The sequence below is a fragment of the Cydia splendana genome, chromosome 16, assembly GCF_910591565.1.
Source record: "Cydia splendana chromosome 16, ilCydSple1.2, whole genome shotgun sequence".
Lineage (NCBI taxonomy): Eukaryota > Metazoa > Arthropoda > Insecta > Lepidoptera > Tortricidae > Cydia > Cydia splendana.
This window is the reverse complement of record NC_085975.1, coordinates 17,769,195-17,793,243: the sequence shown is the minus strand read 5'-3', so window position 1 is coordinate 17,793,243 and position 24,049 is coordinate 17,769,195. Positions and strand designations below refer to the sequence as shown.

The 24,049-nt window shown below is 38.3% G+C and overlaps 1 protein-coding gene across 1 annotated transcript; it reads left to right on the top strand.

Moving 5' to 3' along the window:
- Positions 1-302: 302 nt before the first annotated feature.
- On the top strand, positions 303-22,448 carry LOC134798064 (nose resistant to fluoxetine protein 6-like). Its single transcript, XM_063770393.1, has 11 exons — positions 303-666; positions 1,567-1,681; positions 2,471-2,555; positions 3,107-3,273; positions 16,312-16,390; positions 16,511-16,614; positions 17,381-17,554; positions 17,984-18,134; positions 18,910-19,096; positions 20,007-20,188; positions 22,263-22,448. Exons 1-11 carry the CDS (start codon positions 336-338, stop codon positions 22,446-22,448), a joined length of 1,761 nt encoding a protein of 586 aa, XP_063626463.1. The 5' UTR covers positions 303-335.
- The last annotated feature ends 1,601 nt before the right edge of the window (positions 22,449-24,049 follow it).

The following is a 24,049-nucleotide window of genomic DNA, read 5'->3' as shown; positions in this document are numbered from 1 at the left end:
ACACCACACGTCATATGAGCGGCGGCGTCTAGTCAGCGCTATGGAAAATAGCGTCACTGCACAGTTGCGCCAACGTTGCATCGAGCAGCAGCCATAGAGTTGACTAGAGTCCGACGCTCGGGAGACGCTAGTGTAGGGGGTCCCTAAGGAAGTCCTTTGGGACCCCCGAAGAACTAAAGCAGCAAATCGACTAACACGGCCTGGAATAGACAGTAAAAGAAAACACAAAAGATCCTTAGATAGTTTCTAAAACACAAAAGACAACTTCGATAGTTATTAGCTAGTAATAAACCTTTGTATCTTAACAATATTTGGGTCCTTTCTTATTCTCCTGTATGCTGTTTCAGGAATATTCAGCAAACAACATCACACATTACGACCACAATTTAATACATTGGGGCGTCTGCGTCACAAAAACATGTCGGCAATACCTCGGCAACCACACAGTTCACGAGGCCCTCGAGGCCTGCCTCAACTCCTCCCTCCAGCAGACCCACCAGCTCCAAGCGCGGCTGGTGGAAGACCAGGTCTACTGCACCGAGTTTGGGGAAACCATACCGCTAGACACCGGGGACATCATTGTGGCTACAGTTTTGATTACGATCCTTGCTCTAAATCTTCTTGGGAGTCTTTACGATTTCTGTTTTGTCCCGGAGAAGTCTGTAGGTAAGTAAATCATTTTTATAACAATATTTTCCATTATTAGATCTAGAATACGTTTGTTGAAATTTGTACAAATTGTATTATATATACCATCCTGCCGCACTTAGCACAAGAACAGTAACTGATTTCTAAATGTAATTTAATATACCTTGTCATAATCATCATATATTTAAAAGTTAACTCTTGTCGGTGGAGTGACTTCCATGCATGTCGGTCCTCTGCCTTCTCCTTCACAGCTCCTCCTCCTTGCTTGCTTGACGTTTTACTTGATCTATGTACGATCTGCTTGGTCCCCCCTCCGTCTCCTTGCCTCAACTCTCTCTTCAATGATATTTTTGATACATTCGTCGTGTCGTAGCAGGTGTCCAAGCATCTTTCCTCTCCTGTTTTCTATGGTTCTCAACAAACTCCTCTTCTCTCTTACCTCTCTTATATCTTGTACTTGTACGATATGTTCAACAATTGAAAGAGATTCTTATGCTTAGTGTGGCAACATCAAAATCCCATGATTTTAATTTAGGTAAATTACTCGTTTATCGGAACGCTAACATTTGGATCGGTTTAGTAAAATTTTCATTACTTACACACTTACACAAAAACAGCAAAAGTGTAAAGGCAGAAAAAACAACTAACGGTATCCAAGACACAATGAAAACTCTGCCAATCCTTGCATTGTTGCTTCGAGAAAGAAAACACCAACTGCTTAAAATTCTTTGCCTGATTCATCATCATTCTAGCCTTCAGTCGCCCACTGCTGGGCATAGGTCTCTCTTCGCCTGATTACTAATCACTAATCACTAAACAATCACTAATATCAATCAAGGCAGTATAATGTTATGTCGTCGTAATTTCAAAGTTCAAATCTGATCCCGGATTTGATTGATGGAGGCTTTCATTTGACAGTTGGAAAAGTCCTGCTATGTTTTTCGGTGAAACGCAACTGGAAGCGTCTGTCTTCACCGTCGGGGGAGGGCCCGGAGCCGCGGCTGCGACGGCTCAAGATGTTTAATGGGGTCAAGTGAGTGGGTTACCTTCTTTAAGCAAATGTCCCAGCGCCTTATCGACACCTCAGGTGACTGGAGGGCTGGCAGCTACCACGGCCAGAGGATAAGCCTGATGGCCATCCAAAAAGCTAACGCTGTCAGCCTTCTGGGCACCATAACGTCCATAACGCATAGGGGTGACCTGGAAGCATTTTTTACTTATAAGTTTAATTTAAGATTTGTTATAGTTTAATTATTATTGTAACGTTTTTTTTTTTTTCATTTTATTTGTGGGCTAATAACTTCATCTTCATTTTTCTTTTGTATCATTAATTTTATTCCATTTGCGATACAAGCTATTATCGCTGACTGTACATTATAATAATAGATTTAAGCAATATTGTAAGCGTTCTGAATAAATTTATTTTCTTCTTCTTCTTATCTTTTAACAGGCAAGTAATACCCATCGAGACAATACTAACAAACCCCAACACAATTAGGTGTTCCTATGACCACCTCCTGTGTTCATCATCAGATCAGCTCGGTACCATAATATTGCATTGTCACCCAACTTACATAAGTAATTATGTACATATGTGAAGTTACAAAAGAAAAGAATAGGTAAGTACTTTTTATTACACAACTCAATTACCTTACCTGTTATGAAATATATTATTATGTATTATTGAGAGCCTGTTGTGTCCCACTGTTGGGCAAAGGCCTCCCCCCGTTTTTTCCATTCCTCCCGGTTTTGAGCAGTCTTCGGCCATTCTTTTAAAATAAGTTATAATGTGCAATTATTTTTTTACTACTTTTTTTTCCAGATCTTTCACGACGTTCCTTGTAGTGATGGGACACTCGCCAATGGCGGCGCTCATCACCTCAAATAACACACACTTCATAGAATTGGTAAGAAAATATTATAGTGCCCTTAGTCCCATGTATTTAAAGTAAGTACTTGCAGCGAGTTGCAAAATTGCGTTGACATATTGTGGAAATGAAAAAAATTACGAATTGCCTTTTATTTGATGTAAGCAATTAAGCATATTATGCTCAAAATTACTGCCATTAATTTTATTCAGGCGTTATATTTACTCTAACTAATGGAACTAATTCCACGCAGACGAAGTCGCTGGCAAAAGCTAGTATTTAATAAAAATACTTTCATTTGTTTTTAGTTTTTGACGATTGTGATGTAAATTCTTATAATTTTGGCTCGAGCAAAGTTGTACTGTAATTTATTTAATGAAATAAATAATCTAATCTAATCATTAGACTAATCATCTAATTTTTGACTTTTATTTACTTGTATTTTGTTCTCATGTATTGTTTCTATGTATTGTATTTTATGTTGTAGTTTCACAGTACTTACCTTGGTTTTACTGTAATGCTGTGTTACTTATTTGACAAATAAATATATTAGTTTCCTATGCTGATCAAACGTGTTCCTCCATTTGCAGACGTACTACAATGCAATATACCACATATTCCACAATGGGAACCTGATCGTGCAGAGTTTCTTCATGACCTCGGGCTTCTTGCTCGCTTTCAACCTGCTGGTGGTGGAAGAGAAGGTTAAACTGACGTGGAACAAGTTCCCTAAGTGGACCATGTTGAGGTGGATGAGGTAAGATCACAAATTTCAATTTGACTCACATAAACCGATATAGGCCCCAAGCCAACACTAGTGTTTCCCGCGCGTCGGCATCTCGTCAACTCACACAGCTCGATTCGGGAAATTAATTAGACATTAACTAGATACGATATAGTAAAGATATGTGACGTTCCACGGAAAAAGGTACCTTATGGCGGCTGGCGCCGCGATTCGGGAAATGGATTAGAGATTCACTAGATATGAAATAGTAAAGATATGTGATGTTCCACGGCAAAAGGTACATTACGGCGGCTGGCGCTTACGTCGCATAGCGCCGCAATAATATTGGAGCGGCGTTAATAATAGCGTAAGCGCCAACGGCCGTAAGGTACCTTTACCCGTGGGACGTCACATATCTTTACTATATCGTATCTAGTTAATCTCTAATTCATTTCCCGAATCGGGCCGACAGTCAACTCGATTCGAACAATGCTTACTACCCCAGTCAAATTAGATTTTTCCAAGAATTAATTCCCAGCAAGCTGGAAATCGTCTTAATACCTCCATTTGGTTCTAAATTAGTGGAATCCGAGTTTGCTCCATTCCAGGAGTTGTGGAAATAAATTTTGCTCTTTTTCAGTTTTCTGCTTGTTGTTCAAAAACGGTACGTCCAACGGAAAATTTGCTCTAATCATGATAAAAATTGATATCTGAGGATCAAAAAAGATACCTTAATATGAATTCATAGATTAAGATTGTAATTGTTTTTTTTTTGTAAAATCGTGTTAAAATCCGCAAAAAATGTTTCACCAGTGTCTGATCCACAACAATCTTGCTGGTAGTGACATTGTAATTGATGATGGGTTCCTTTCACATCGAGTGGTTTTGTCAATCCAAGGTAAAATGTATCTCTCAAGGCTCGCAAAATTTATCCACACCTCCTGGGATGAAGCAAACTCGGATTATATGCATTTAGGACGAAATTAAATATTAAAAAGATTTCCAGCTTGCTGGGAATTAATTTCTCAGAACGCTTTTTTGCAGTGAAAACTTCTTTAGCGGCGCTGTGCACTTTTCACAAAAATGTTAAACTCGCGACAGGTCACGTGACCGTAAGATTCGTAAGACGTAAGACGGACACGTAGGTACCTGATCGAAAAACTGTTACAATGTCATTGAGTTTTCACTTCTGCCGGCACTCCCGGAGTGCAACCCGTTGTTTTTTTAATCTACATTTGACTGGCCTATGTAAGAATAACGTGACGTGAAGTGTGTATCGCCCGCACCAATATATGTACGGACAAGGACAAGCGAAATGCACGATATTTGAATGACAACAGATTTCATTCTGATATCAGTGGACGTTCGAATTGGCCGGTTACTCCAAGATATGTGCCACACACGTAGGGAATGCAAATCGGTTATTTTTTGTATGGAAATAACCGCGGTTTCGGTTAATAACCGACAATTTCCATACAAAAAATAACCGAAAATAACCGATTTGCATTCCCTACACACACGTAGATATGAATAAACATTGAGTTAATATTAGGTAGATCTCCGCCCTTTACTTGAACCGGTACTCGGATAACATGAATCACCTATTTATTTAAATTAGCTAAATAGAATCACAATGTGTATTTAAAAGAATACACACCGCTAATTGATTTACCTTTTTCTGTGTAAATAGTTGTGTTTTAGTTTTTAGTGGAATCGGAACAAACAAGTTTAGCAACAAGCACGATGCAAATATTTGAGGTAACAGAAATATTATGGCTTTAGTATTAGACATGTGTGTTTTTTTAATTGAGGGTCACGGCAAAAAAAGTCGGACAAAGTTTTAAACATTCATAAAAGTGACATATGACGAAGTGGAACAGCTGATGATGATGTGGGGGCCTACCGCGAAAACCGAAATTCGCAAATTGCGGGGATCTTTCTCTTTTAATCTGATTAAGACGGAATTAGAGTGACAGAGAAAAATGCCCGCAATTGAAGAACTTCGATTTTCTCGGTTGTAGCCCAGTTTTCATGCCTAGTGCTGCGTTAAGTATGGAGCTTTAGGGATATGTATATGTCGCAGTAAAAAGTGTGAACTGTACGGTTACCATCAGTTTGTCACTGACATAAACGCCGTCGAGAACGTAATTTACTTTCTATACATCCCGTTTGCACTAATATGCGAGTGCGAGCGAGATGTATAGAAAGTAAATTACGTTCTCGACGGCGTTTATGTCAGTGACAAACTGATGGTAACCGTACTGGTCAAAAGAACTTTTAACCGACAAAAACAGGCAAAACTGCTTTTGACTGAGCATGTTGGTCAAAAGTAGTTTTACCTGAAAATCATTGGTTAATAGTAATTGTGACTGTTACTATCAGTCAAAAGTACTCGCAGAAATAGGTAGGTTAGGGTTATTTTTTTTTGCTACGCCCTAAAACGAAACTGTTCCCAGAGATAGGTAGGTTAGGGTTTTTTTTATTTTGCTACGCCCTAAAAACGAAACTGCTGCCAGAAATAGGTATGATTTTCAGGTAAAACTACTTTTGACCAACATGCTCAGTCAAAAGCAGTTTTGCCTGTTTTTGTCGGTTAAAAGTTCTTTTGACCAGTTCACACTTTTGACTGCAACATATACATTCATACCGCCAAGTTTGTGCAAAGTTACGTAAACTGTCTTTTTATTGAAAAATGCTTAAAAAGATATTACTTATGAAACCAAAACACTGTAAATGATCATAATATATGCTACATAATTGTTACATATTTCCAGTGACTTATTATCAAGCACACGTTAACGCCCTAACAATAGAGGCGTGTTCAGATATTTTTGAGCGCCTTAGCCGCTCCGATATATCTGATGGCGACTGTACACGCAGCTCCAATACTGTATACCCAGTTTATGAAAGAATTTCATTCATAAAATGGGTAGGTATGCAAATAATTAACATGGATGATTTTAACTATAACAGGAAAATAATTTGATTCATAATGATGATTTGTAAACGTCACAATTTATTCATGCCACCCAACACGCCACCATTCATAGTCTAATAAAACATGGTCTTCCATTCCCAGAGTGACACGGGGCTACGTCACAACAACATGGCCGCTATATATAGCGCTATCGCATATTATCATATAGCGCTGTCGCATGATGACGTAAGCCCGTGTCAGTTAGGTGACCTAGAAAAGACGGGAATGGAGTACCAGGCGGAGTATATTATTATACCATGCCACCATTAAATTTTGCAAGATTCCATGACACGGCGTGTTTGAATCAAACTATTTCTATTACCATGACGTGACCTTTTAAAAGGAAAACAAGAATCAATCGAATAAATAATAATACTGTCCAGTTTTATAACTAGGCTATTTATTTTTATTATCTTAAGCAAGGTCAATATGTCTAATTCCGTCATAGGCAGAGATCGGACAGATTGGCGTCATTGCTCGCAATAATGTGGACATGGATCCAAATTTGATTAAATAATTAATCATTTAATTATTTTAATTATTTTTTTACCCGAGATTTAATTTTATCCCTAGTCAATAAATAGCACTTAAATATATTTTTGATATAAAAAACCGAACAAGTGCGAGTCGGGCTCGCCCACCGAGGGTTCGTACTTTTTAGTATTTGTTGTTATAGCGGCAACAGAAATACATCATCTGTGAAAATTTCAACTGCCTAGCTATCACGGTTCATGAGATACAGCCTGGTGACAGACGGACGGACGGACGGACGGACAGTGGAGTTTTAGTAATAGGGTCCCGTTTTTACCCTTTGGGTACGGAACCCTAAAAATGAGTACACCTACAGAAAATTTGGAAATCATGCTAATTATTTTCTTTAATATTTACATTATATAAGAAATATTTGTGTTATTTATTGATTAGGAATCAAAATTAAACCTCAGGTAAGAAATTAATTAAATGATTAATTATTTAATCAGTTTTGGAGTCATGTCCACATTAATGCGAGCAATGACGCCAATTTGTCAGATGCCTATTTTGTCCACGAGCGTATATTTCTTTGACTTTCAATCGTAGGAAAAAAAACCATTTGCTTTTGATTGCTGAAACTAAAAAGCAGCGGCTTTGTCGACGAGATTATCAATGTTGTTCGTTGTTCGAGAAAAACGCTACTGGACGGAGTGGTCCCTATGACGGAATTAGCCACATTGGCCTTTATTAAGTAACTTTATTGCACAGAACCACAGAACATATTGGCATCTAAATAACAAGGTAAGAAGCAGAGATACATTTAACAAAATCTCCATCGTAATCATATCTGCACCTTAATAGAACTCGGGCGGCATTCAGATTTAAGACCTTGAAACGACGTTGAAGATGGGACAAATTGATTGGTGCGCGTCAATCACCAAGACGACCAAAACCGTAACAATTTGTTATGGTAGGGGAGCCCAAGAGGGGATTTTTGTGTTTACTCGAGCGCGTCAGATTAAGATATGAACGATATCTTCCTACCCCGTGTAGTCTACCTTTACCCCTTTTAGCCATCTATGTTGAGCCCTTGGTTGGTGGGGGGTTCAACAAATTGTTAAGCAGATTGTGGATTTGATCATATTAGTCCAAATTAACGCTATAATTGTGCTATTACTAAATCTGATAATTATTTGCACGCATTTCCTTAATCTGACGGTTACAATGTAAAAATTAGGCGTCAAACTTGTGTTCGCCAGATTAAGAAAATGCCTACAAATAAGTGTTATATTAAGTTATAGAAAAAATATAGCATTAAAGTGGATAAAAACGACCAAACCCACAAACTGCTTAACGATTTTTTAACCCTCCACCAACCAACCGAAATTTAAAAAAAAATGTAGACGCTTTCCGGCTCGCTGGAAAAAAAAACTTTATATAACTTTTTTTTCTTCTTATCATCTAATATTTCGATTCCAATAGGTCTGTATGACGCTCGAGTAAATCCCGATTTAGCATCGTGGGCTACTACTATTAATAATACATTACGATACAAGTGCGAAAAGAAGGAAATTCGCAACGAATGGCGATAAATTGAATTATCGTTCAACGTTTTACAGTACATATATGGCTCTTTAAATTGTCGACATATGCACGTGTATTGTGCTAATTACCACACTAGAGCGGGAAAGTAGCACCGTAAATACTATAATAGTTATTTACGATACAAGTGCGGAAAAGAGGAAATTCACTTGTATTGTACGTGTATCGTACAACGTTTTACAGTACATATGGCCCTTTAAACTTTGGCATACGCACGAAAATAGTACGGCTACCACCAGTTTTGACATTGACATAACGCTCACGTTTACGTACTTTACTTTCTGTACATCTCGCTTGCACTAATATGCCAGTACGAGCGAGATGCATAGAAAGTAAGTTACGTAAACGTGAGCGTATGTCAATGCTGACACTGCGGGGTTGCGTAATGCATCGCAGCCATAATCAGGGGCGTATTTACCCTAGGGCCAAGGGGGCCATGGCCCGGGGCGGCAGGCCGCGGGGGGGCGGCGAAGCCGCCACCTCGCGGCTTTTTCTGGGCGCCTTTAATAATCAAACTTAGAGTTATATTTTTTATTATATTTTAATTGACATTTAAATTAATAAACAAACGAACGCTTCAAACCCCACAAATTGCTTAAAATATCTCAACAAGTCCCTAAACTAAGCAACATTTTCGTTCAAGAAGTATTAGTACGTCGTAACTAAAATAAAATGTTACGCGGCAGTCTAGTCCACGTCTAGCCTATAACATGACTTTTGTCTTATCTACGCCATCTATCGTGGTACTAAACCAATTCATTCGAGACGCGGGGCACACGAACAGCGCAGCCGCAGCGCATGCGCGAGGTGGCGCGGGCGGCGGGGGTGACGTAAGTCATTCGTGACGTGACCTCGCTTAGTACAGTCATTATAGATTTTGACCCGTGAATAATTAGTTCTTGGATTTTTTTTTCGTAGGTCCCTCGGGGGGGTCACTGGGAGTGTAAATTCAAAAAGTAGGCTGAATCAGGCTCCTGCGTATATTCGAAAAACGGTTTTTTTTAAAAAAAGCGGTTTTTCTTCAACAACTCGGCCATTTTTGATTTTACAGTAAAACCGTAAGGACAAAAATTGTAGGAAATTTGATTTTCTACAAGTTAGTCCAGTCATTATATCCAAAAAACCGACCCTTCCCGTGAATAATCAGTTCTTGGATTTTTTTTTCGTACGTCCCTCGGGGGAATCACTGGGAGTGTAAATTCAAAAAGTAGACTGAATCAGGGTCCTGTGTATATTCGAAAAACGGTTTTTCTTGAATAACTCGGTCATTTTTGATTTTACAGTAAAACCGTGAGGACAAAAATTTTAGAAAATTTGATTCTCTACAAGTTTGTTCCTCACAATTTTTCTTCTAGGATCGATAGTTTGGAAATAAAATTTGAAAAAAGCGACAAATTCAAAATATTTTCAACATCTCGTTTATTTTCAACTTTACGACATAAATGAAGAGAACTAAACTTGTAGAGAATCAAATTCTGAACAATTTTGGTTTTCACCTTCTTTCCCCCAAAATCGATATTTTAGAAATTAAACCTGAAAAACGCGACAAATTCAAAATATTATCATTATCTCCTATGTTCTACGCTTTAAGGCATAAATGAAGGGAAACAAAGTTGTAGAGAATCAAATTCTGAACAATTTTTGTTCGAACTTTTTTTCCACCAAAACGATATTTTTTGAATTGGACCTAAAAAAATGCGACAAATTCGAAATATCATTATCTCGTTTATTTTCAACTTTACGGCATAAATGAAGGGAAAAAAACTTGTAGAGAATCAAATTCTGAACAATTTTGGTTCCTACCTTTTTTCCCCCAAAATCGATATTTTGGAAATTAAACTTAATTAATTACCCATTAATTAATTACAACTTAATTATTACCCATTTCAGGAAGTTGAAAATAAACGAGATAATGATAATATTTCGAATTTGTCGCGTTTTTAGGTCCTATTCAAAAAATATCGTTTTGGTGCAAAAAAAGTTCGAACAAAAATTGTTCAGAATTTGATTCTCTACAACTTTGTTTCCCTTCATTTATGCCGTAAAGCGTGGAACATAAGAGATAGTGATAATATTTTAAATTTGTCGCGTTTTTCAGGTTTAATTTCTAAAATATCGATTTTGGGGGAAAAAAGGTGAGAACCAAAATTGTTCAGAATTTGATTCTCTACAAGTTTAGTCCTCTTCATTTATGTCGTAAAGTTGAAAATAAACGAGATGTTGAAAATATTTTGAATTAGTTGCTTTTTTCAAATTTTATTTCCAAACTATCGATCCTAGAAGAAAAATTGTGAGGACCAAACTTGTAGAGAATCAAATTTTCTAAAATTTTTGTCCTCACGGTTTTACTGTAAAATCAAAAATGACCGAGTTATTCAAGAAAAACCGTTTTTCGAATATACACAGGACTCTGATTCAGTCTACTTTTTGAATTTACACTCCCAGTGATTCCCCCGAGGGACGTACGAAAAAAAAATCCAAGAACTGATTATTCACGGGAAGGGTCGGTTTTTTTTGGATATAATGACTGGACTAACTTGTAGAGAATCAAATTTCCTACAATTTTTGTCCTTACGGTTTTACTGTAAAATCAAAAATAGCCGAGTTATTGAAGAAAACCCGTTTTTTTGGAAAAAAATCATTTTTCGAATATACGCAGGAGCCTGATAAAGCCTACTTTTTGAATTTACACTCCCAGTGACCCCCCCGAGGGACCTACGAAAAAAAAATCCAAGAACTAATTATTCACGGGTAGGGTCGGTTTTTTGGATATAATGACTGTACTAGCTTGATTCGTTTCAAATTAGCGCATCAAATTAACGTATGTTTTAGTTTATCTCGGTGAAAACTTATCTACCAACGATTAGGAACTTTGCGGTTTGTGATTGACTTGTTTGTTACTGAAATGGATGCGAAAAGAAAAAAACTGAGCGGGCGCGCTTATCGAAAATTAGCTGATGAAAAAAAACGCAAGGAAGAGAAAATCCTCGACCAAACACCTAAAATTGACAGCTTCTTCAATAAAAATAATGCCGAAGCATCAACTTCAAATTTGTCTAGTTTCGATCAGGACCTAACACAACACGAGGAAGTCACGACAGAGGCGGTAAGTATCTTTAGCCCTTGAATTAGTCATTTATTTTATTTAAGTCTGGCAGAACGTATAAAATTTATTCGACCATGAATACAATCGAATTAAATAGAAATAAGTATGATACCTACCCGAACATATTTTTGTTATTTTATATCCATTTAAGTCAAGGTACGGTAGTACAGGTATTACATTATTATTACCCAAACTGCAACAAACTTCATTGGTCTTATTACGTTGCAACAAGGTTCACTAATGGTCAGTTAAGTGTCGTTGATGGTAACATCGGACATTTTTATTCCGTACAAAATTTAAGCTTATTACATAATTTTGGTTATTGGTTGGTTGCATTGCATGCATTTTAATAAATAAAATAATTTATATTACATCATTTAATTTCAATCTTACTAATAATGGAGAGTGTGTGATTTATTTATTAAATGTTTGATGTTTGCTTTGTGAGTTTAACGCATTTTGACAAAAAATTACTTCACTCGACCTCTGCTGCGACGTTTCAGTTTCATTTTCCATTACCCAGTTTGGTACAAATAAGCGTAATAATGACATTATTTTTAATGTTCTAATATGTACTTGAACAACTTGTTAATTTTTGTATTTGGTAAACGCAATGTCGTATTTGCCGCGAGGAGAGGTGGATGGAAAGCTTATACATACATAGATTACATTCGAGGAGAGCCAAGGTTTATTACCTTACACATTACCTGTGATATCTTAGATAACAAGTAGTATTAAGTTAGTAGACTTAGGTATAAGTATAACCGGTAATTCTGGCCGCACACGCACGGACCCGTACGGAATGACATGTGCAAGCGAGACAGCGCTATGCATTTGTAGAGCGACGTTCCGACCGTCCCGTTCGCACCTGTCATTCCGTACGGAAACCGGATGAAAATTCCGAACGTCTGCGGCCAGGGTAACTGACCGTCTAGCATGAAAAATTACGTACTAGCGCGCGAGTCCATTTTGACGCCGCGCAAGATGTAGTCGCGCGCGAGAACGAGAACGCAACTCATTCTAGCAGGTCAGGTACCAGGTAGAGGTACTTACCTAATTCTCTCGTCTTTTAGATAGGTACTTACCAAATTCCCGGTTTTGTGGTTTAGTACTTTTAGATTCTATTTTTAATGCTGTTAAGGTACAAAAATGATAAACTTTTGCTTTCCGCGACTGTAGCTTTATGTAATAAAAAACTAGTTTTGTGCGTTGTGCGCGGGGCCCTCGGGCCCCGCGGTCTTTGTGTAGTTTGTTGTTGGTGCTGTTGTTTAGAAAAGAGAATCTCGGGTCCGAATCCCGTTCAGGGCATCTCTTTAAATGATAATTATCTTAAATGTTCTCTTTGTACCTTGTACCTATAAACGTAACACAATTATTGAGTTTATTATAGAGCTCTTTGTAGTAATCTGAATGCCCCCGAACCTGGTAATGGTATATTTATTTGGCTGACTGATCCATTAACCACATTGCATTGTTAGGGCTCTTTCTTTCATCATCATGGGATCAAAACGATGTTTTTCTTTATTTTTTCCAGAATGTGGTTGAAGGGGAAAATAATTTAATATCACTTAATTTAACAACATCAGATGAAGTTGCTACTAATATAACTAACAATACTAACACTGCTGCTGATCCTGTAACTGGCGTGACTGTGACTAATCCATCCTCCTTTTCTGCATCCTCAAGCGATTTATATTTAACTGCTTCGCTGTCTGCACCTTTGCATGAAGATTATGTTCCCGGCGTTTCCACCAGTACAGACAGTACAGTTACATTCGAAAATGATCCTGCTCTGTGGCAAATTACGGAAGACTTGATTGATTTTTTCGCCAAAAACGGCTTTAAACAAAATATTGAAAATGAGGATTTTTCTAAATCTAAACGATGGGCTGATGATCGGAATCGATATTTAAGTAAAGATGTGTTCAAAACCAATCTAATAAACGGGGAGAGGATCACCAGAAGTTATTTGATTTACTCAAAATCACTTGGGTCTGTATTTTGCGGCCCCTGCCGCATTTTTGACAGCGGGAGAAGCCCACTTTGTTCCCAACAAGGCTTCAGTGACTGGAAGCACGCAAATGAAAGAATCCATAAACATGAAACTGGGTTGGGGCATAAAAACTGCGTTTTGAATTTAAGACAACGGGGAGAAACAGACGCCAGAATAGATGCAAAATTGTGTGAGCAGTTAGAGGATGAAAAAAAATACTGGCGAAATGTGTTGCTCAGAGTAGTTGTAGCAGTTAAATCGCTAGCTACGCGTGGACTATCATTCCGCGGAAAGACAGATAAATTTGGTTCTCCAAATAACGGAAATTTTATGATGGTTTTAGAAGCAATTGCTGAATTTGATCCCTTTCTGGCAAAACATATACAAAATTTGGGCAATCCTGGAAAAGGCCATACATCTTATTTGTCTTTTGCGACATATGAAAAAATTATTAAAATAATGGGAGCTAAAGTCACAACAACAATAATCGAAGAGCTTCAAAGGGCTAAATACTTTTCCTTCAGTGTAGACTCAACCCCCGATAACACGCATGTAGATCAGCTTTCATTAATCCTGCGATATGTTAAAGACAATGGAGATCCAGTTGAACGATTTATATGTTTTCTTCCTAATACTGGTCACAAAGGAACGGATATGTTGCTGAGCGTAACGGAGATCTTCGAAACTCTGAACATTGACGTAAATAATTGCAGAGGTCAATCTTACGACAATGCTAGTAACATGTCTGGCCAGTATAATGGTCTCCAGGCCAAGATAAAAGAAAAGTGCCAATATGCGACATACGTGCCTTGCGCGGCACATTCGTTAAACCTCGTCGGCACCTCGGCAGCTGAAAGTTGCCTAGAAGCTACCAAGTTTTTCGGGTTGCTGCAGAATCTGTACGTTTTTTTTACAGCGTCAACAGAGCGCGCAAAAATTCTACAAGATTTTTTGACCACACCCGAAAACGTAACTTTAAAGAGCTTATCACAGACGAGATGGTCAGCAAGGGACGATGCTTGTTCCAGTCTTAACAAAGACTGGAATCAAGTGCTAGCGGCGCTTGAAGCCATAAAGGGTGACTCTGGCAACCAAAACGTTTTAGTGAAAAATGAAGCTATAGGGTTGATTAAACAGCTTAATGCCCTGGAAACGGCCATCTTGTCAGAATTTTGGGGAGCTATTTTGAAGCAATTTAACATAGCTTCAAAAGTTCTTCAAGGGGTTGACTCAGACCTGGAGGTTGTTTCTAACCTTTATGACTCCTTAATTAAATTTATTCAAACTAAAAGAGAATGTTTTGACGAGTTTGAAGAGGCAGGTAAAAGGAAATCAAGCGAAAACTACAAGCACAACCTAAAAAGAGTTATCAAGAGGAAATTACGTGATGACGAGAGTCGCGAAGGAGAAGTGTTACTACAGGGACGTGACCACTTTCGAGTCAATACCTTTTTCCCAATTTGTGATCAGTTGTTAGCCGAGTTGAGGAAGCGCAAAACGTCATACGACGTAGTGACGGCCAATTTTGTCTTCTTAGGTAAATTAGACACAATGGCTGAGGCAGAAGTTAGAAGGAGTGCCTTAAACCTTCAAACAGTATACCCGTTAGATCTCGCGGTAGACCTACAAGACGAATGTGTTTTATTGAAACATTTTTTGACCGCCTACGAAAATAAAATGAGCTTAAGGCAACTAAGCTTACTCATAAAAAATAAGGGCCTTAAAGAAGCATTTCCATATGTAGAAATTGCATTGCGCATTTTTCTTTGCACCGCAGTGACTAATTGCAGTGCAGAACGATCATTTTCTGCACTCAAAAGAATAAAAAATTATCTTCGTTCCACTATCAGTGAAGAGCGCCTGAATAGCTTAGCTCTTCTTAATATAGAAGCTGAGCTGACAAACATTTTAAATTACGACAGCGTCATCGATGATTTTGTCAACCAATTTGTACATAGAAAAACAATATAAATGCCTATGTGAGTAAATGGTAAGAATAATAATAATAAGAATAATATATATTTGAAATAACCTTGTTTACAATATATATACATATCCTGTGGCCCCAAAAAATAGGTCGCGAAGCGCGTAGTTTATGGTCAGATCAAAATTAAAAAGTTAAAAACATTGCAGTCTCGATTTTGGGACTGCAATGTTGCATACAAATTCCATTATTTGTCGAGTTCCAAACTTTTTAAAAGTTGAAATGACCATATCACATGAAGGCACAGGCCCACTAAACAGCCAAACAGATTATTAGTACCGCGACTATTTAGCCGTCTCAAATAGGTTGGCGTATTTTCGGCAGAAAATGCACTTCTATTTTTTTATTAAAAAAATAAAAAGGCGGCAGGGGCTTTTTTCTGTGAAAATATATACGTAAGAACGTTGATTTTGTAAAATATTTCTATAATATTTATATTTCTTGCACCATTTTTGAGAAAAGCACTATATATGACTCGGCTGGAAGGCTACTTGCTGGCTTCGGATTCAATTAAACGGACTCCCAAGGTCGTCCGTTTAAAACGAATCCTCAGCCTGCAAGTAGCTACTTCCGAGCCTCGACAATAATGTACTATATCGTCACTGAAAAAGGGGGGCGGCAAATCAAAATGGCCCGGGGCGCCAAATTTGTAAATACGCCTCTGGCCATAATGTGATATGTAGTGTTTAGTTTTTAAAGTTAGTTATAAAATATATTTTTATATAATATGTATGCTAGTTTTAAGGTATTTATGTATGGGCCATTAGTTGCCTGAAATAAAGATTTTCATTCAATGTCAAAACTGGTGGTAGCCGTATAGGTCTATATGTACTGTAGAGGTTATAATTGGACGTTACACGATCGAATTTGTGCCGGCACTGCATTTTTCATTCAGTCCGATTTTCACTACAACTTTTAAAGTTTTTTTTTTATTTCAGATTGACCCCACCATACGCCGTAGTGCTAGCTGTAGTAGCTACTTGGATGAGACGTTTTGGGAACGGCCCCATGTGGCAGGTACGTCAGTGGAATCTTAGGGACCCGTCTTCGTGATCTTAGCACTTTGCACTGAAACCAGCTATATAGCGGATGCTCTTAAACTCTAGCACTAAAATCGATTGTTGCATACTTTTTCAGACAGCTGTGGGCGTGGAAGTGGATGCTTGCCGTCGGGACTGGTATTACCACTTGCTGTACGTCAACGACTACGTGGACTACTCGCAGTGCATGTCACACACGTGGTCAGTGAATCTAACCTATAAAGAATTTTACTATTTTTGCTCGCACACGGAGCGCGTAGCTTGCAAATGTAAGACCACTTTTGGACGGGCGACTTGCGTCCCTAAGGCATGGGAACAAAAGGAGTCTTCAGGTCCTTCTCCGAATGCAATTCGCTGAGCAATGAGAATGAGCGGACGCCTTTGCGTGCCCGGGATTCCGGATATTGTTATTGAATTGTTATTTTGAACAAATAAAGTAATCGATAAGTTCGATCAAAAATAATAATTACCTACGCATTTTTAGAAACAATTTTCATGTTAATTCAATTCAATTCAATTCAATTATTTATTTCAAATCCAGAGATCCATAATATTGTTAGTAGGTACAACAAATCTTAAAATTAATTAATGTTAGTGACATTAATTACAAAATATTAATAATAAACCTATCTACATACTAAAAAATTAATATAACTAGGCAACCTAAATGCACCACTTCTCAGCATCTGTGGCTGCCACGTGCAGTCCATTCCAGTGCATGAGCAGTGGTGCATCCATCTTACCTGCCAATAATATAATGCCTTAATAGATCTTGTGCAAAAATAGTGCAGTTATAAATAATTTTCGTTTAATTATTATATGTTATATACATATATCATCGTCTAGTACCCTCAATTGATACAAGCCTTACTGAGCTTACTGTGTGACTAGGTCGATTTGTGTAAATTTGTCGTATTATATGTTTTTTTAAATGTTAGCATGGAAAGTTGGAAACCTCTTATTTCAGGTACCTGGCAGCCGATTTCCAACTAACCATTCTTGGTCTCCTCCTCTTCTGCTGCCTGCGAAGTTGGCGCGCCAGGAAGATTGCCATTGCCGTGACGTTCGCAGTGGGTGTTGTCACGCCCGCGGCCCACACTTACTTCCAAAATCTGAGTCCTATACTCATACTTGCGCCTGAGTAAGCATCTTCATCACTTCTACTGATGTGTCAGAAAGATTCCAAGATTGCGAAATCTTTCACATGGAAAAATTCGAAATCTTACATGTTTAACTATAACGGTATATGTCTTATTATTGTGTGTTCATTTTCAACATTGAAACAGCGGAAAGTCACTAAGCGCCACTTACACCAACCTACTAACCCAGTGTCAAGTGCCGGGTTAGTGAATGGTGCAAGTGGCCCTAAGTGTTATCACTCTCTCATGACATGTACAAGCGCGTTGCCGACTCTAACACTCCGCACCCTCGTTGAACTCTGGCAATCCTACTCATCGGCAGGGACACAACACTGCATGAGTATGGTCTAGTGTTATTTGGCTGCGGTTTTTCTGTAAGATGATATTGTTGATGGTTCTGAAACTCTACATTGGATCTATAAATGTTCCAGAGTAGCTCGCCACTATTTCGTTGAAGACCCTACGTTTAACAACCTATACAAACGTGGCCATACCAACGTCGTCTGCTACGCCATGGGCTTGGCACTCGGCATGTGGGTCTACAAGCTCATGAATACTAACTTTGACGTCACCAAATATAAGGTACGTATAGGTAGGCATACGTACGGCTTCCACTAGTTAAATAAAACTAGTTTTTTCGAAACATCTGGGTATTTTTTGTCTAGGACTTTAAGTCATAACTTGTTTTCGCAAAGTCCCTTGGTGAAAGATAGTTGCCAGGCTGGAAAGTGGTGCTATTATCCCTACCAGCCCTTAAAATTTCCCTCTTACAAATTCTCATTAACTGGCCATCGAAAAAATTACACGAATTGCAGAAATAAGCGAGTCTCTTAACTTATTAGAATTGGAACCCCGTATCTGAAGTCAAACCGCGGTCTAATAATGATTAGGTACGACACAATTCCAAAGAACCAGCCGGCCTAGCCAAGGTTACAATCGCTATCGCTTCGACAACGAAAAGCATTATGTCTCTCTATCACTCTTCCATATTAGCGTGACAGTGACAGTTGCGTTTCGATCGCTACGGAGCGTAAGCGATTGGCATCTTGGCTACGCGGCCTGGCGGCCTAGCCAAGGTGACGATCGCTTGCGCTTGGCCATCGAATTGCTTTGTGTCTCTCTATCACTCTTCCAAATTAAGGATGACTCACGTTAGACCGGGCCGTGTCTAGGCCGGAGCTTCCGGAGCTTGCTTTACTATGACGTGACGCTTTCGTGAGCTCCGGCCCGTACACTGCCCGGTCTAACGTGAGTCATCCTTTAGTGTGACAGTGACGGTTGCGTTTCGTTCGCTAGCATTAGCGATTGGCATGTTATCTACGGGGCCCGGTCTATGTGGAAGTTTGCCTTGTTCTAGAAATACCGCATCGTCTACTGGTCCACGTTCCCCGCCGGGGTTCTGCTCATCATCTGCGGCGGCGTCTTCTACATCGACGGCATCCAGATTCCGCTGGCTGTGCGCGTCGCGTACGCGCCCATCGTCAAGATCCTGTTCGGAATGATTGGATTCATCCTGACGTTGGGGACCATTTTCAAATTGGAAAGTAAGCACTCTTTAAACTAGATCATTCTACAAAAATCTCATACCCCTGGCCATATCTGTTCGCAAATTCCCAGGAAATACCGCTTTAGTATCTCATTTCTGGTGACTGTGTAGCTCGTGCCAAGTTCCATCTACAACCAAAACAGCTAAGCGGAATCTCTTGGGAATTTGCGAATAGGTATAGCCAGGGGAATAAGAGTAGAATGACCCACCTAAAGGTACAGTACAGAGGTACAGTCAGCAGCCGAAGTTGCTAAGCGGGCAAGGTGTACAAAATTACCTTGACGCGCTCTTATTCTCTTAAAAATAAAGTCGAGTAAGATCATTTTGAACACCTCGCCCGCTTAGCAACTATTGCTGCTGACTGTACCTACAAAATAGCTGTCGGTACAGAGGATATCAAATAGGTACCTTTAAGAATGACTCACGCTAGACCGGGCCGTGCCCGGGCCGAGGCGTCCAACATGTCATGTTCTATGACGCGTGGTTCTATAAAAAACGGCCCGGTCTAACGTGTGTCATTCTTTAAGGCGCCAGTTTTAAAGGTTTTGTTTGACAGTTGACTATTAAAAATTTCTTCCAAGAAAACCATGTTTAGCACCTGATAGTTTCACATAATATTGTTTCGTATCGCTGGAGTCCGCGCGTACTGAGGCATTATTTGAGACAGGTTTTTCGAATAACAATCCTTAAGAATCGCATAAACTATGACATCTTAGAATAAATTTTATTAAAAGTGAAAAAATTACTGCCTTGGGGGAGACTTGAACTCACGGCCTCTGGATCAATACTACAGCGCTCTGCCAACTGACCCAAGGCAGTATTTTTTCTACTTTTAAATTTATTCTAAGCTTAATAGCATTCGCTGACGTCTCTGCTTGTTAAAAATTAATTTACATACCTTGTTTCAGCGGTGTACCGTGGGTTGCTGGAATGGCGCGGCTGGGCAGTGTTCGGCCGCATATCCTACTGCGCCTACTTAGTCCACGTGTCTGTGATACGGTACAGCGCGGCCAACCACACGTCTCTGCTGCACTCCAACTTCTTCCAAATTGTAAGTCATCTTCAGGCCGAGGTCCACACCAATGCTGCAGTAGTTATACTGCTGCAGTCACCATTCGAATGTCACCTTTATAGTAACATTCCATTTCTAACCGCAGCTGCATTACTGTCAATTTTACTATGGAAATTGCCAATGACAGCGACGCGTTCAGTACCGGTAGTGCAGCTGCGGTTAGAAATGGAATGTTACCATTAAGCGACCCCAACTTACTGTGTAATTTGCAATGTACCTACTTATATATATGCTCGGTTCGAATCTTTCAAGCTCAATTAGACCTACTTCCCATTATTTGATTGAGCTGAATCTTCACACAGATAACATACCTACATTAGGTTAATCGGTTGGTTGTTAGGATTCAAAATCATCTTGTATGGAGGTGGAGGGTCCAAATTTTCAAAGTGTGGTAGCGACCCCTAAAATGTATTCAAAAATTCTGAAAAAAATTACATTAGGATTTTAGTGCCCCGTAGAAAAATATAACTTCGAGTACTTCGACCATAAAATTGTAGTCTGTGCTTCGACGAAATAAGGACCCTATTGGTTGTTGAAAAATGGTACCATCGAGCTCATCTGATGATGAACACAGGGGGATCCCTTTGTTTCCCATAAACTTATTGTTTCGAATTTCGATAGTCAGAAATTGATATCCATATAATTTATGGATATAAACATCAAAAGTCATAATTTTTGTTAAGTACCTATAACGTTTCATAGTTATAATGTTAAACATCTATAATATTAAACGCTATAATCACAAAAGTTATAAAATTGATGAGTATAACATTCAAAGGCATATCAATAATTATTCAGAAATATTTTAAGGCATATATTTTATCGGACTAATGGTCGTTAATCATATCGTTTCAATGTCATCCCTTTGTTTCCCATAGACTTACTGTTTCGAATTTCGATAGTCAGAAAATGATATGAATATGATATGAATAAATGGCGGGGAAATCAGTAAGCCAAACAATAAAAAATCTGTTTCGTCAGGTAGGTTCGTTAGTTACCTTGTGTCCCTCAGAGCGGAAATAGACTCGTTGAAATAGGAGCCCGCGAAGCGGGGCTCCGTCGACTCGTTGGCGGGACAAGATGGCTCAATAAGCTACATGAAAAATAAGAAATGACGGGGATATCAGTAAGCCAAACATAAGAAATCTGTTTCCTCAGGTAGGTTCGTTAGGTACCGTGTATCCCTCAGAGCGGAAATAGGAGCCCCGCGAAGCGGGGCTCCGTCGACTCGTTGGCGGGACGAAATGGCTTAATAAACTACATGAAAAATAAGAAATGGAGGGGAAATCAGTAAGCCAAATAAAACATAATCCCCAGGTAGGTAGGCAAGCATGCAATTTGTATTGTTTAATTTTATAACTATTGACAATATGACTAATAAAAATTATGATGAAAAACGTTATGGTCTAAAAAAATCGGAACTTAGAATTTAGGGAATGCAATAGAGCCCCTACTTATCATTATAACCTGCGATAAAAGACCTTACAACGATTATTGTAAGCAAGTTTATTGCCTTCAACATTATGTAATGGTATACCTTCTGGACTTTGAATATTATGAGTAACAAATTTTATGACTAACAATAATAATGACCTGCAAAAATCGGAACTGCAATTTAAAATATTGTTAAAATTTATGACTATTGAAAATATGACTAATAAAAATTATGATGGAAAACGTTATGGACTGAAAAAATCGGAACATAAAATTTATGGGAACCAATAGAGACCCTGAACACAGGAGGTCTCACAACATAGAAACATAGGAACTCTGTGATGAAACAACGCCACATAATTGTGTTTGGGTTTGTTAAAATTGTCTCGATGAGTATTAGTTGCCTGTGGAAAGAAAAGTACAGTCGGCATTAACCTCGTAAGACCAGCGTAAGACCCACCATATAAGGTTTTATTTTTTTTTAATTTGAACCTTTTAAATTAGAACGAATTTTGTTTGTTTTAAAAAGCATGAAAGTTCATGAAAGGTTCAAATTAGATTGCTCGAATATGTACATTGTAATGTATATTTAGTCTCAGGAGGTTAAAATATTTTATCAAAAATCAAATTTTTGACAAAAAATTTATTTTACTTCCAGCTCTTGACTTATTTCGGTCTGCTGTTGACAACCTTCGTGGTGGCGTTCCCGTGCTGGATGATGGTCGAGGCTCCCTTCAACCAGCTGGTGAAGGTCTGCTTCTATCCCGCGCCGAAAACACGGAAGGAGGACAAGGAGACCGAACTGATAGGGACAGCGCATGTTGTGCTTATGAACAACAAATAGATGAGTTTGAAAACATGTATCTTTACAAATGAGGGGTACAGACAAAAGGATTTACAGGTTACCTTACTGTGTACATATTTTTTCAAGGACAAAGTCAGAAATGTGTTTCCATGTACCTACGTGTACACATTTATTCTGAGCGCTCTGTACTTTGACCCCCCCTCCGCTCTACCTGACGCGGAGTTCAGTCTGGCTACCGGGTGTTTTGGGCTTAGGTGGACGTGTACCTATAACATTCGTACCAAATGGCATTGCTGTACCTACCCTAACATGTCATACTGCTTCCCAATAGAAAACGAACTAATAAAGAGGCTTTGTATTGTATTGTAAACTCAACCTACATTCATGCCCAGTTTCAAGCATTCTTACGGAAGAGACTGTATTAAATTGAGCTTAACTTAGTTCAGGTGGGGTAAGAGTAACATAGTTTATTTTTCTCGGAGAAAAAAAAAACAGTACGGGTATTCCCTACAAAATGTTACTCTGGTCCCGGTGTTTCTTTTACCCCATCTAAACTTATACTTTTTTTTTTAGTTTTCTGTTCTTTATATCCTGCTACCCTAAGGTTGTCTGGAAGAGATCCCTTAGAGAGATAAGACCGCCTGTTGCTACCTTTATTTATATTGTAAATCTGTTATTGTTATTTTTTTGTGGTGCAATAAAGTTTATTTACTTACTTACTTTTGAAATCTGTTAGAGAAATACGTTTTATTTCCAAGTATTATCTCGGGCTTTTATCACTAGATGACGATGACGGGAGATTTTGAAATCACGTTGTTAAAAAATAACTGAAATAAACTCAATAACCCCATTCTTGCATTTATCCCGATAAACCTTACAAGTTACTTTAAATAACCTTAATACATAACAATAAATACATACGCATATTTGAATACCGATCGTTCGATTTCGTCACTCGAAAATCGGTGGAAAACGGTGAAATGCAATTTTTTGAAATAAAGAAATTGGTAATCTAGAGGTATTAACCACTCGTTTTCAATTATATTAGTAGAATTTAAATGCCTAGTAGTGGAGACATTATTGAACGAAATACACGAAATAGAGCGGTCGAATTTCAAAAATCGGCCCCTGTTTATTTTTCTGAATATCAGAAAAGTATTGTGCTATGTTTTCTGTTTAGTAGAATTAATGTAAGTATAGGTATAAATAGATTTAGATGATTAAGAACAACATTAAGTACCTATTGTTTTAAATATTGTTGTAAATAGTTTTACCTACCTTACCTTAAAGTACTTATTATAATGTTTAATAAATGTGTCATAAGTATTTTTTTTAATTCTCCTAGCTTCGACATAACATGCCTAATATAACTTATTAAACTAATAGAAATTTATAATATTAATGCAAATATGATAATAAAGAAACACTTAAGGATGACTCACGATATACCGGGACGTGCCCGGGCCGAGGCGTCTGACATGTCATTTTCTATTTTAATAAATAATAAATTTTCTATTTTAATTTGTAAAGCCTATTATAATATCAAGGATTATGTAAATGACAAAAATGCCTGGGACTGAGTTGACTTACGCACTCCTATTATTTATATTGTTTCCGCTGACTTTTATATTTTTTTTTGT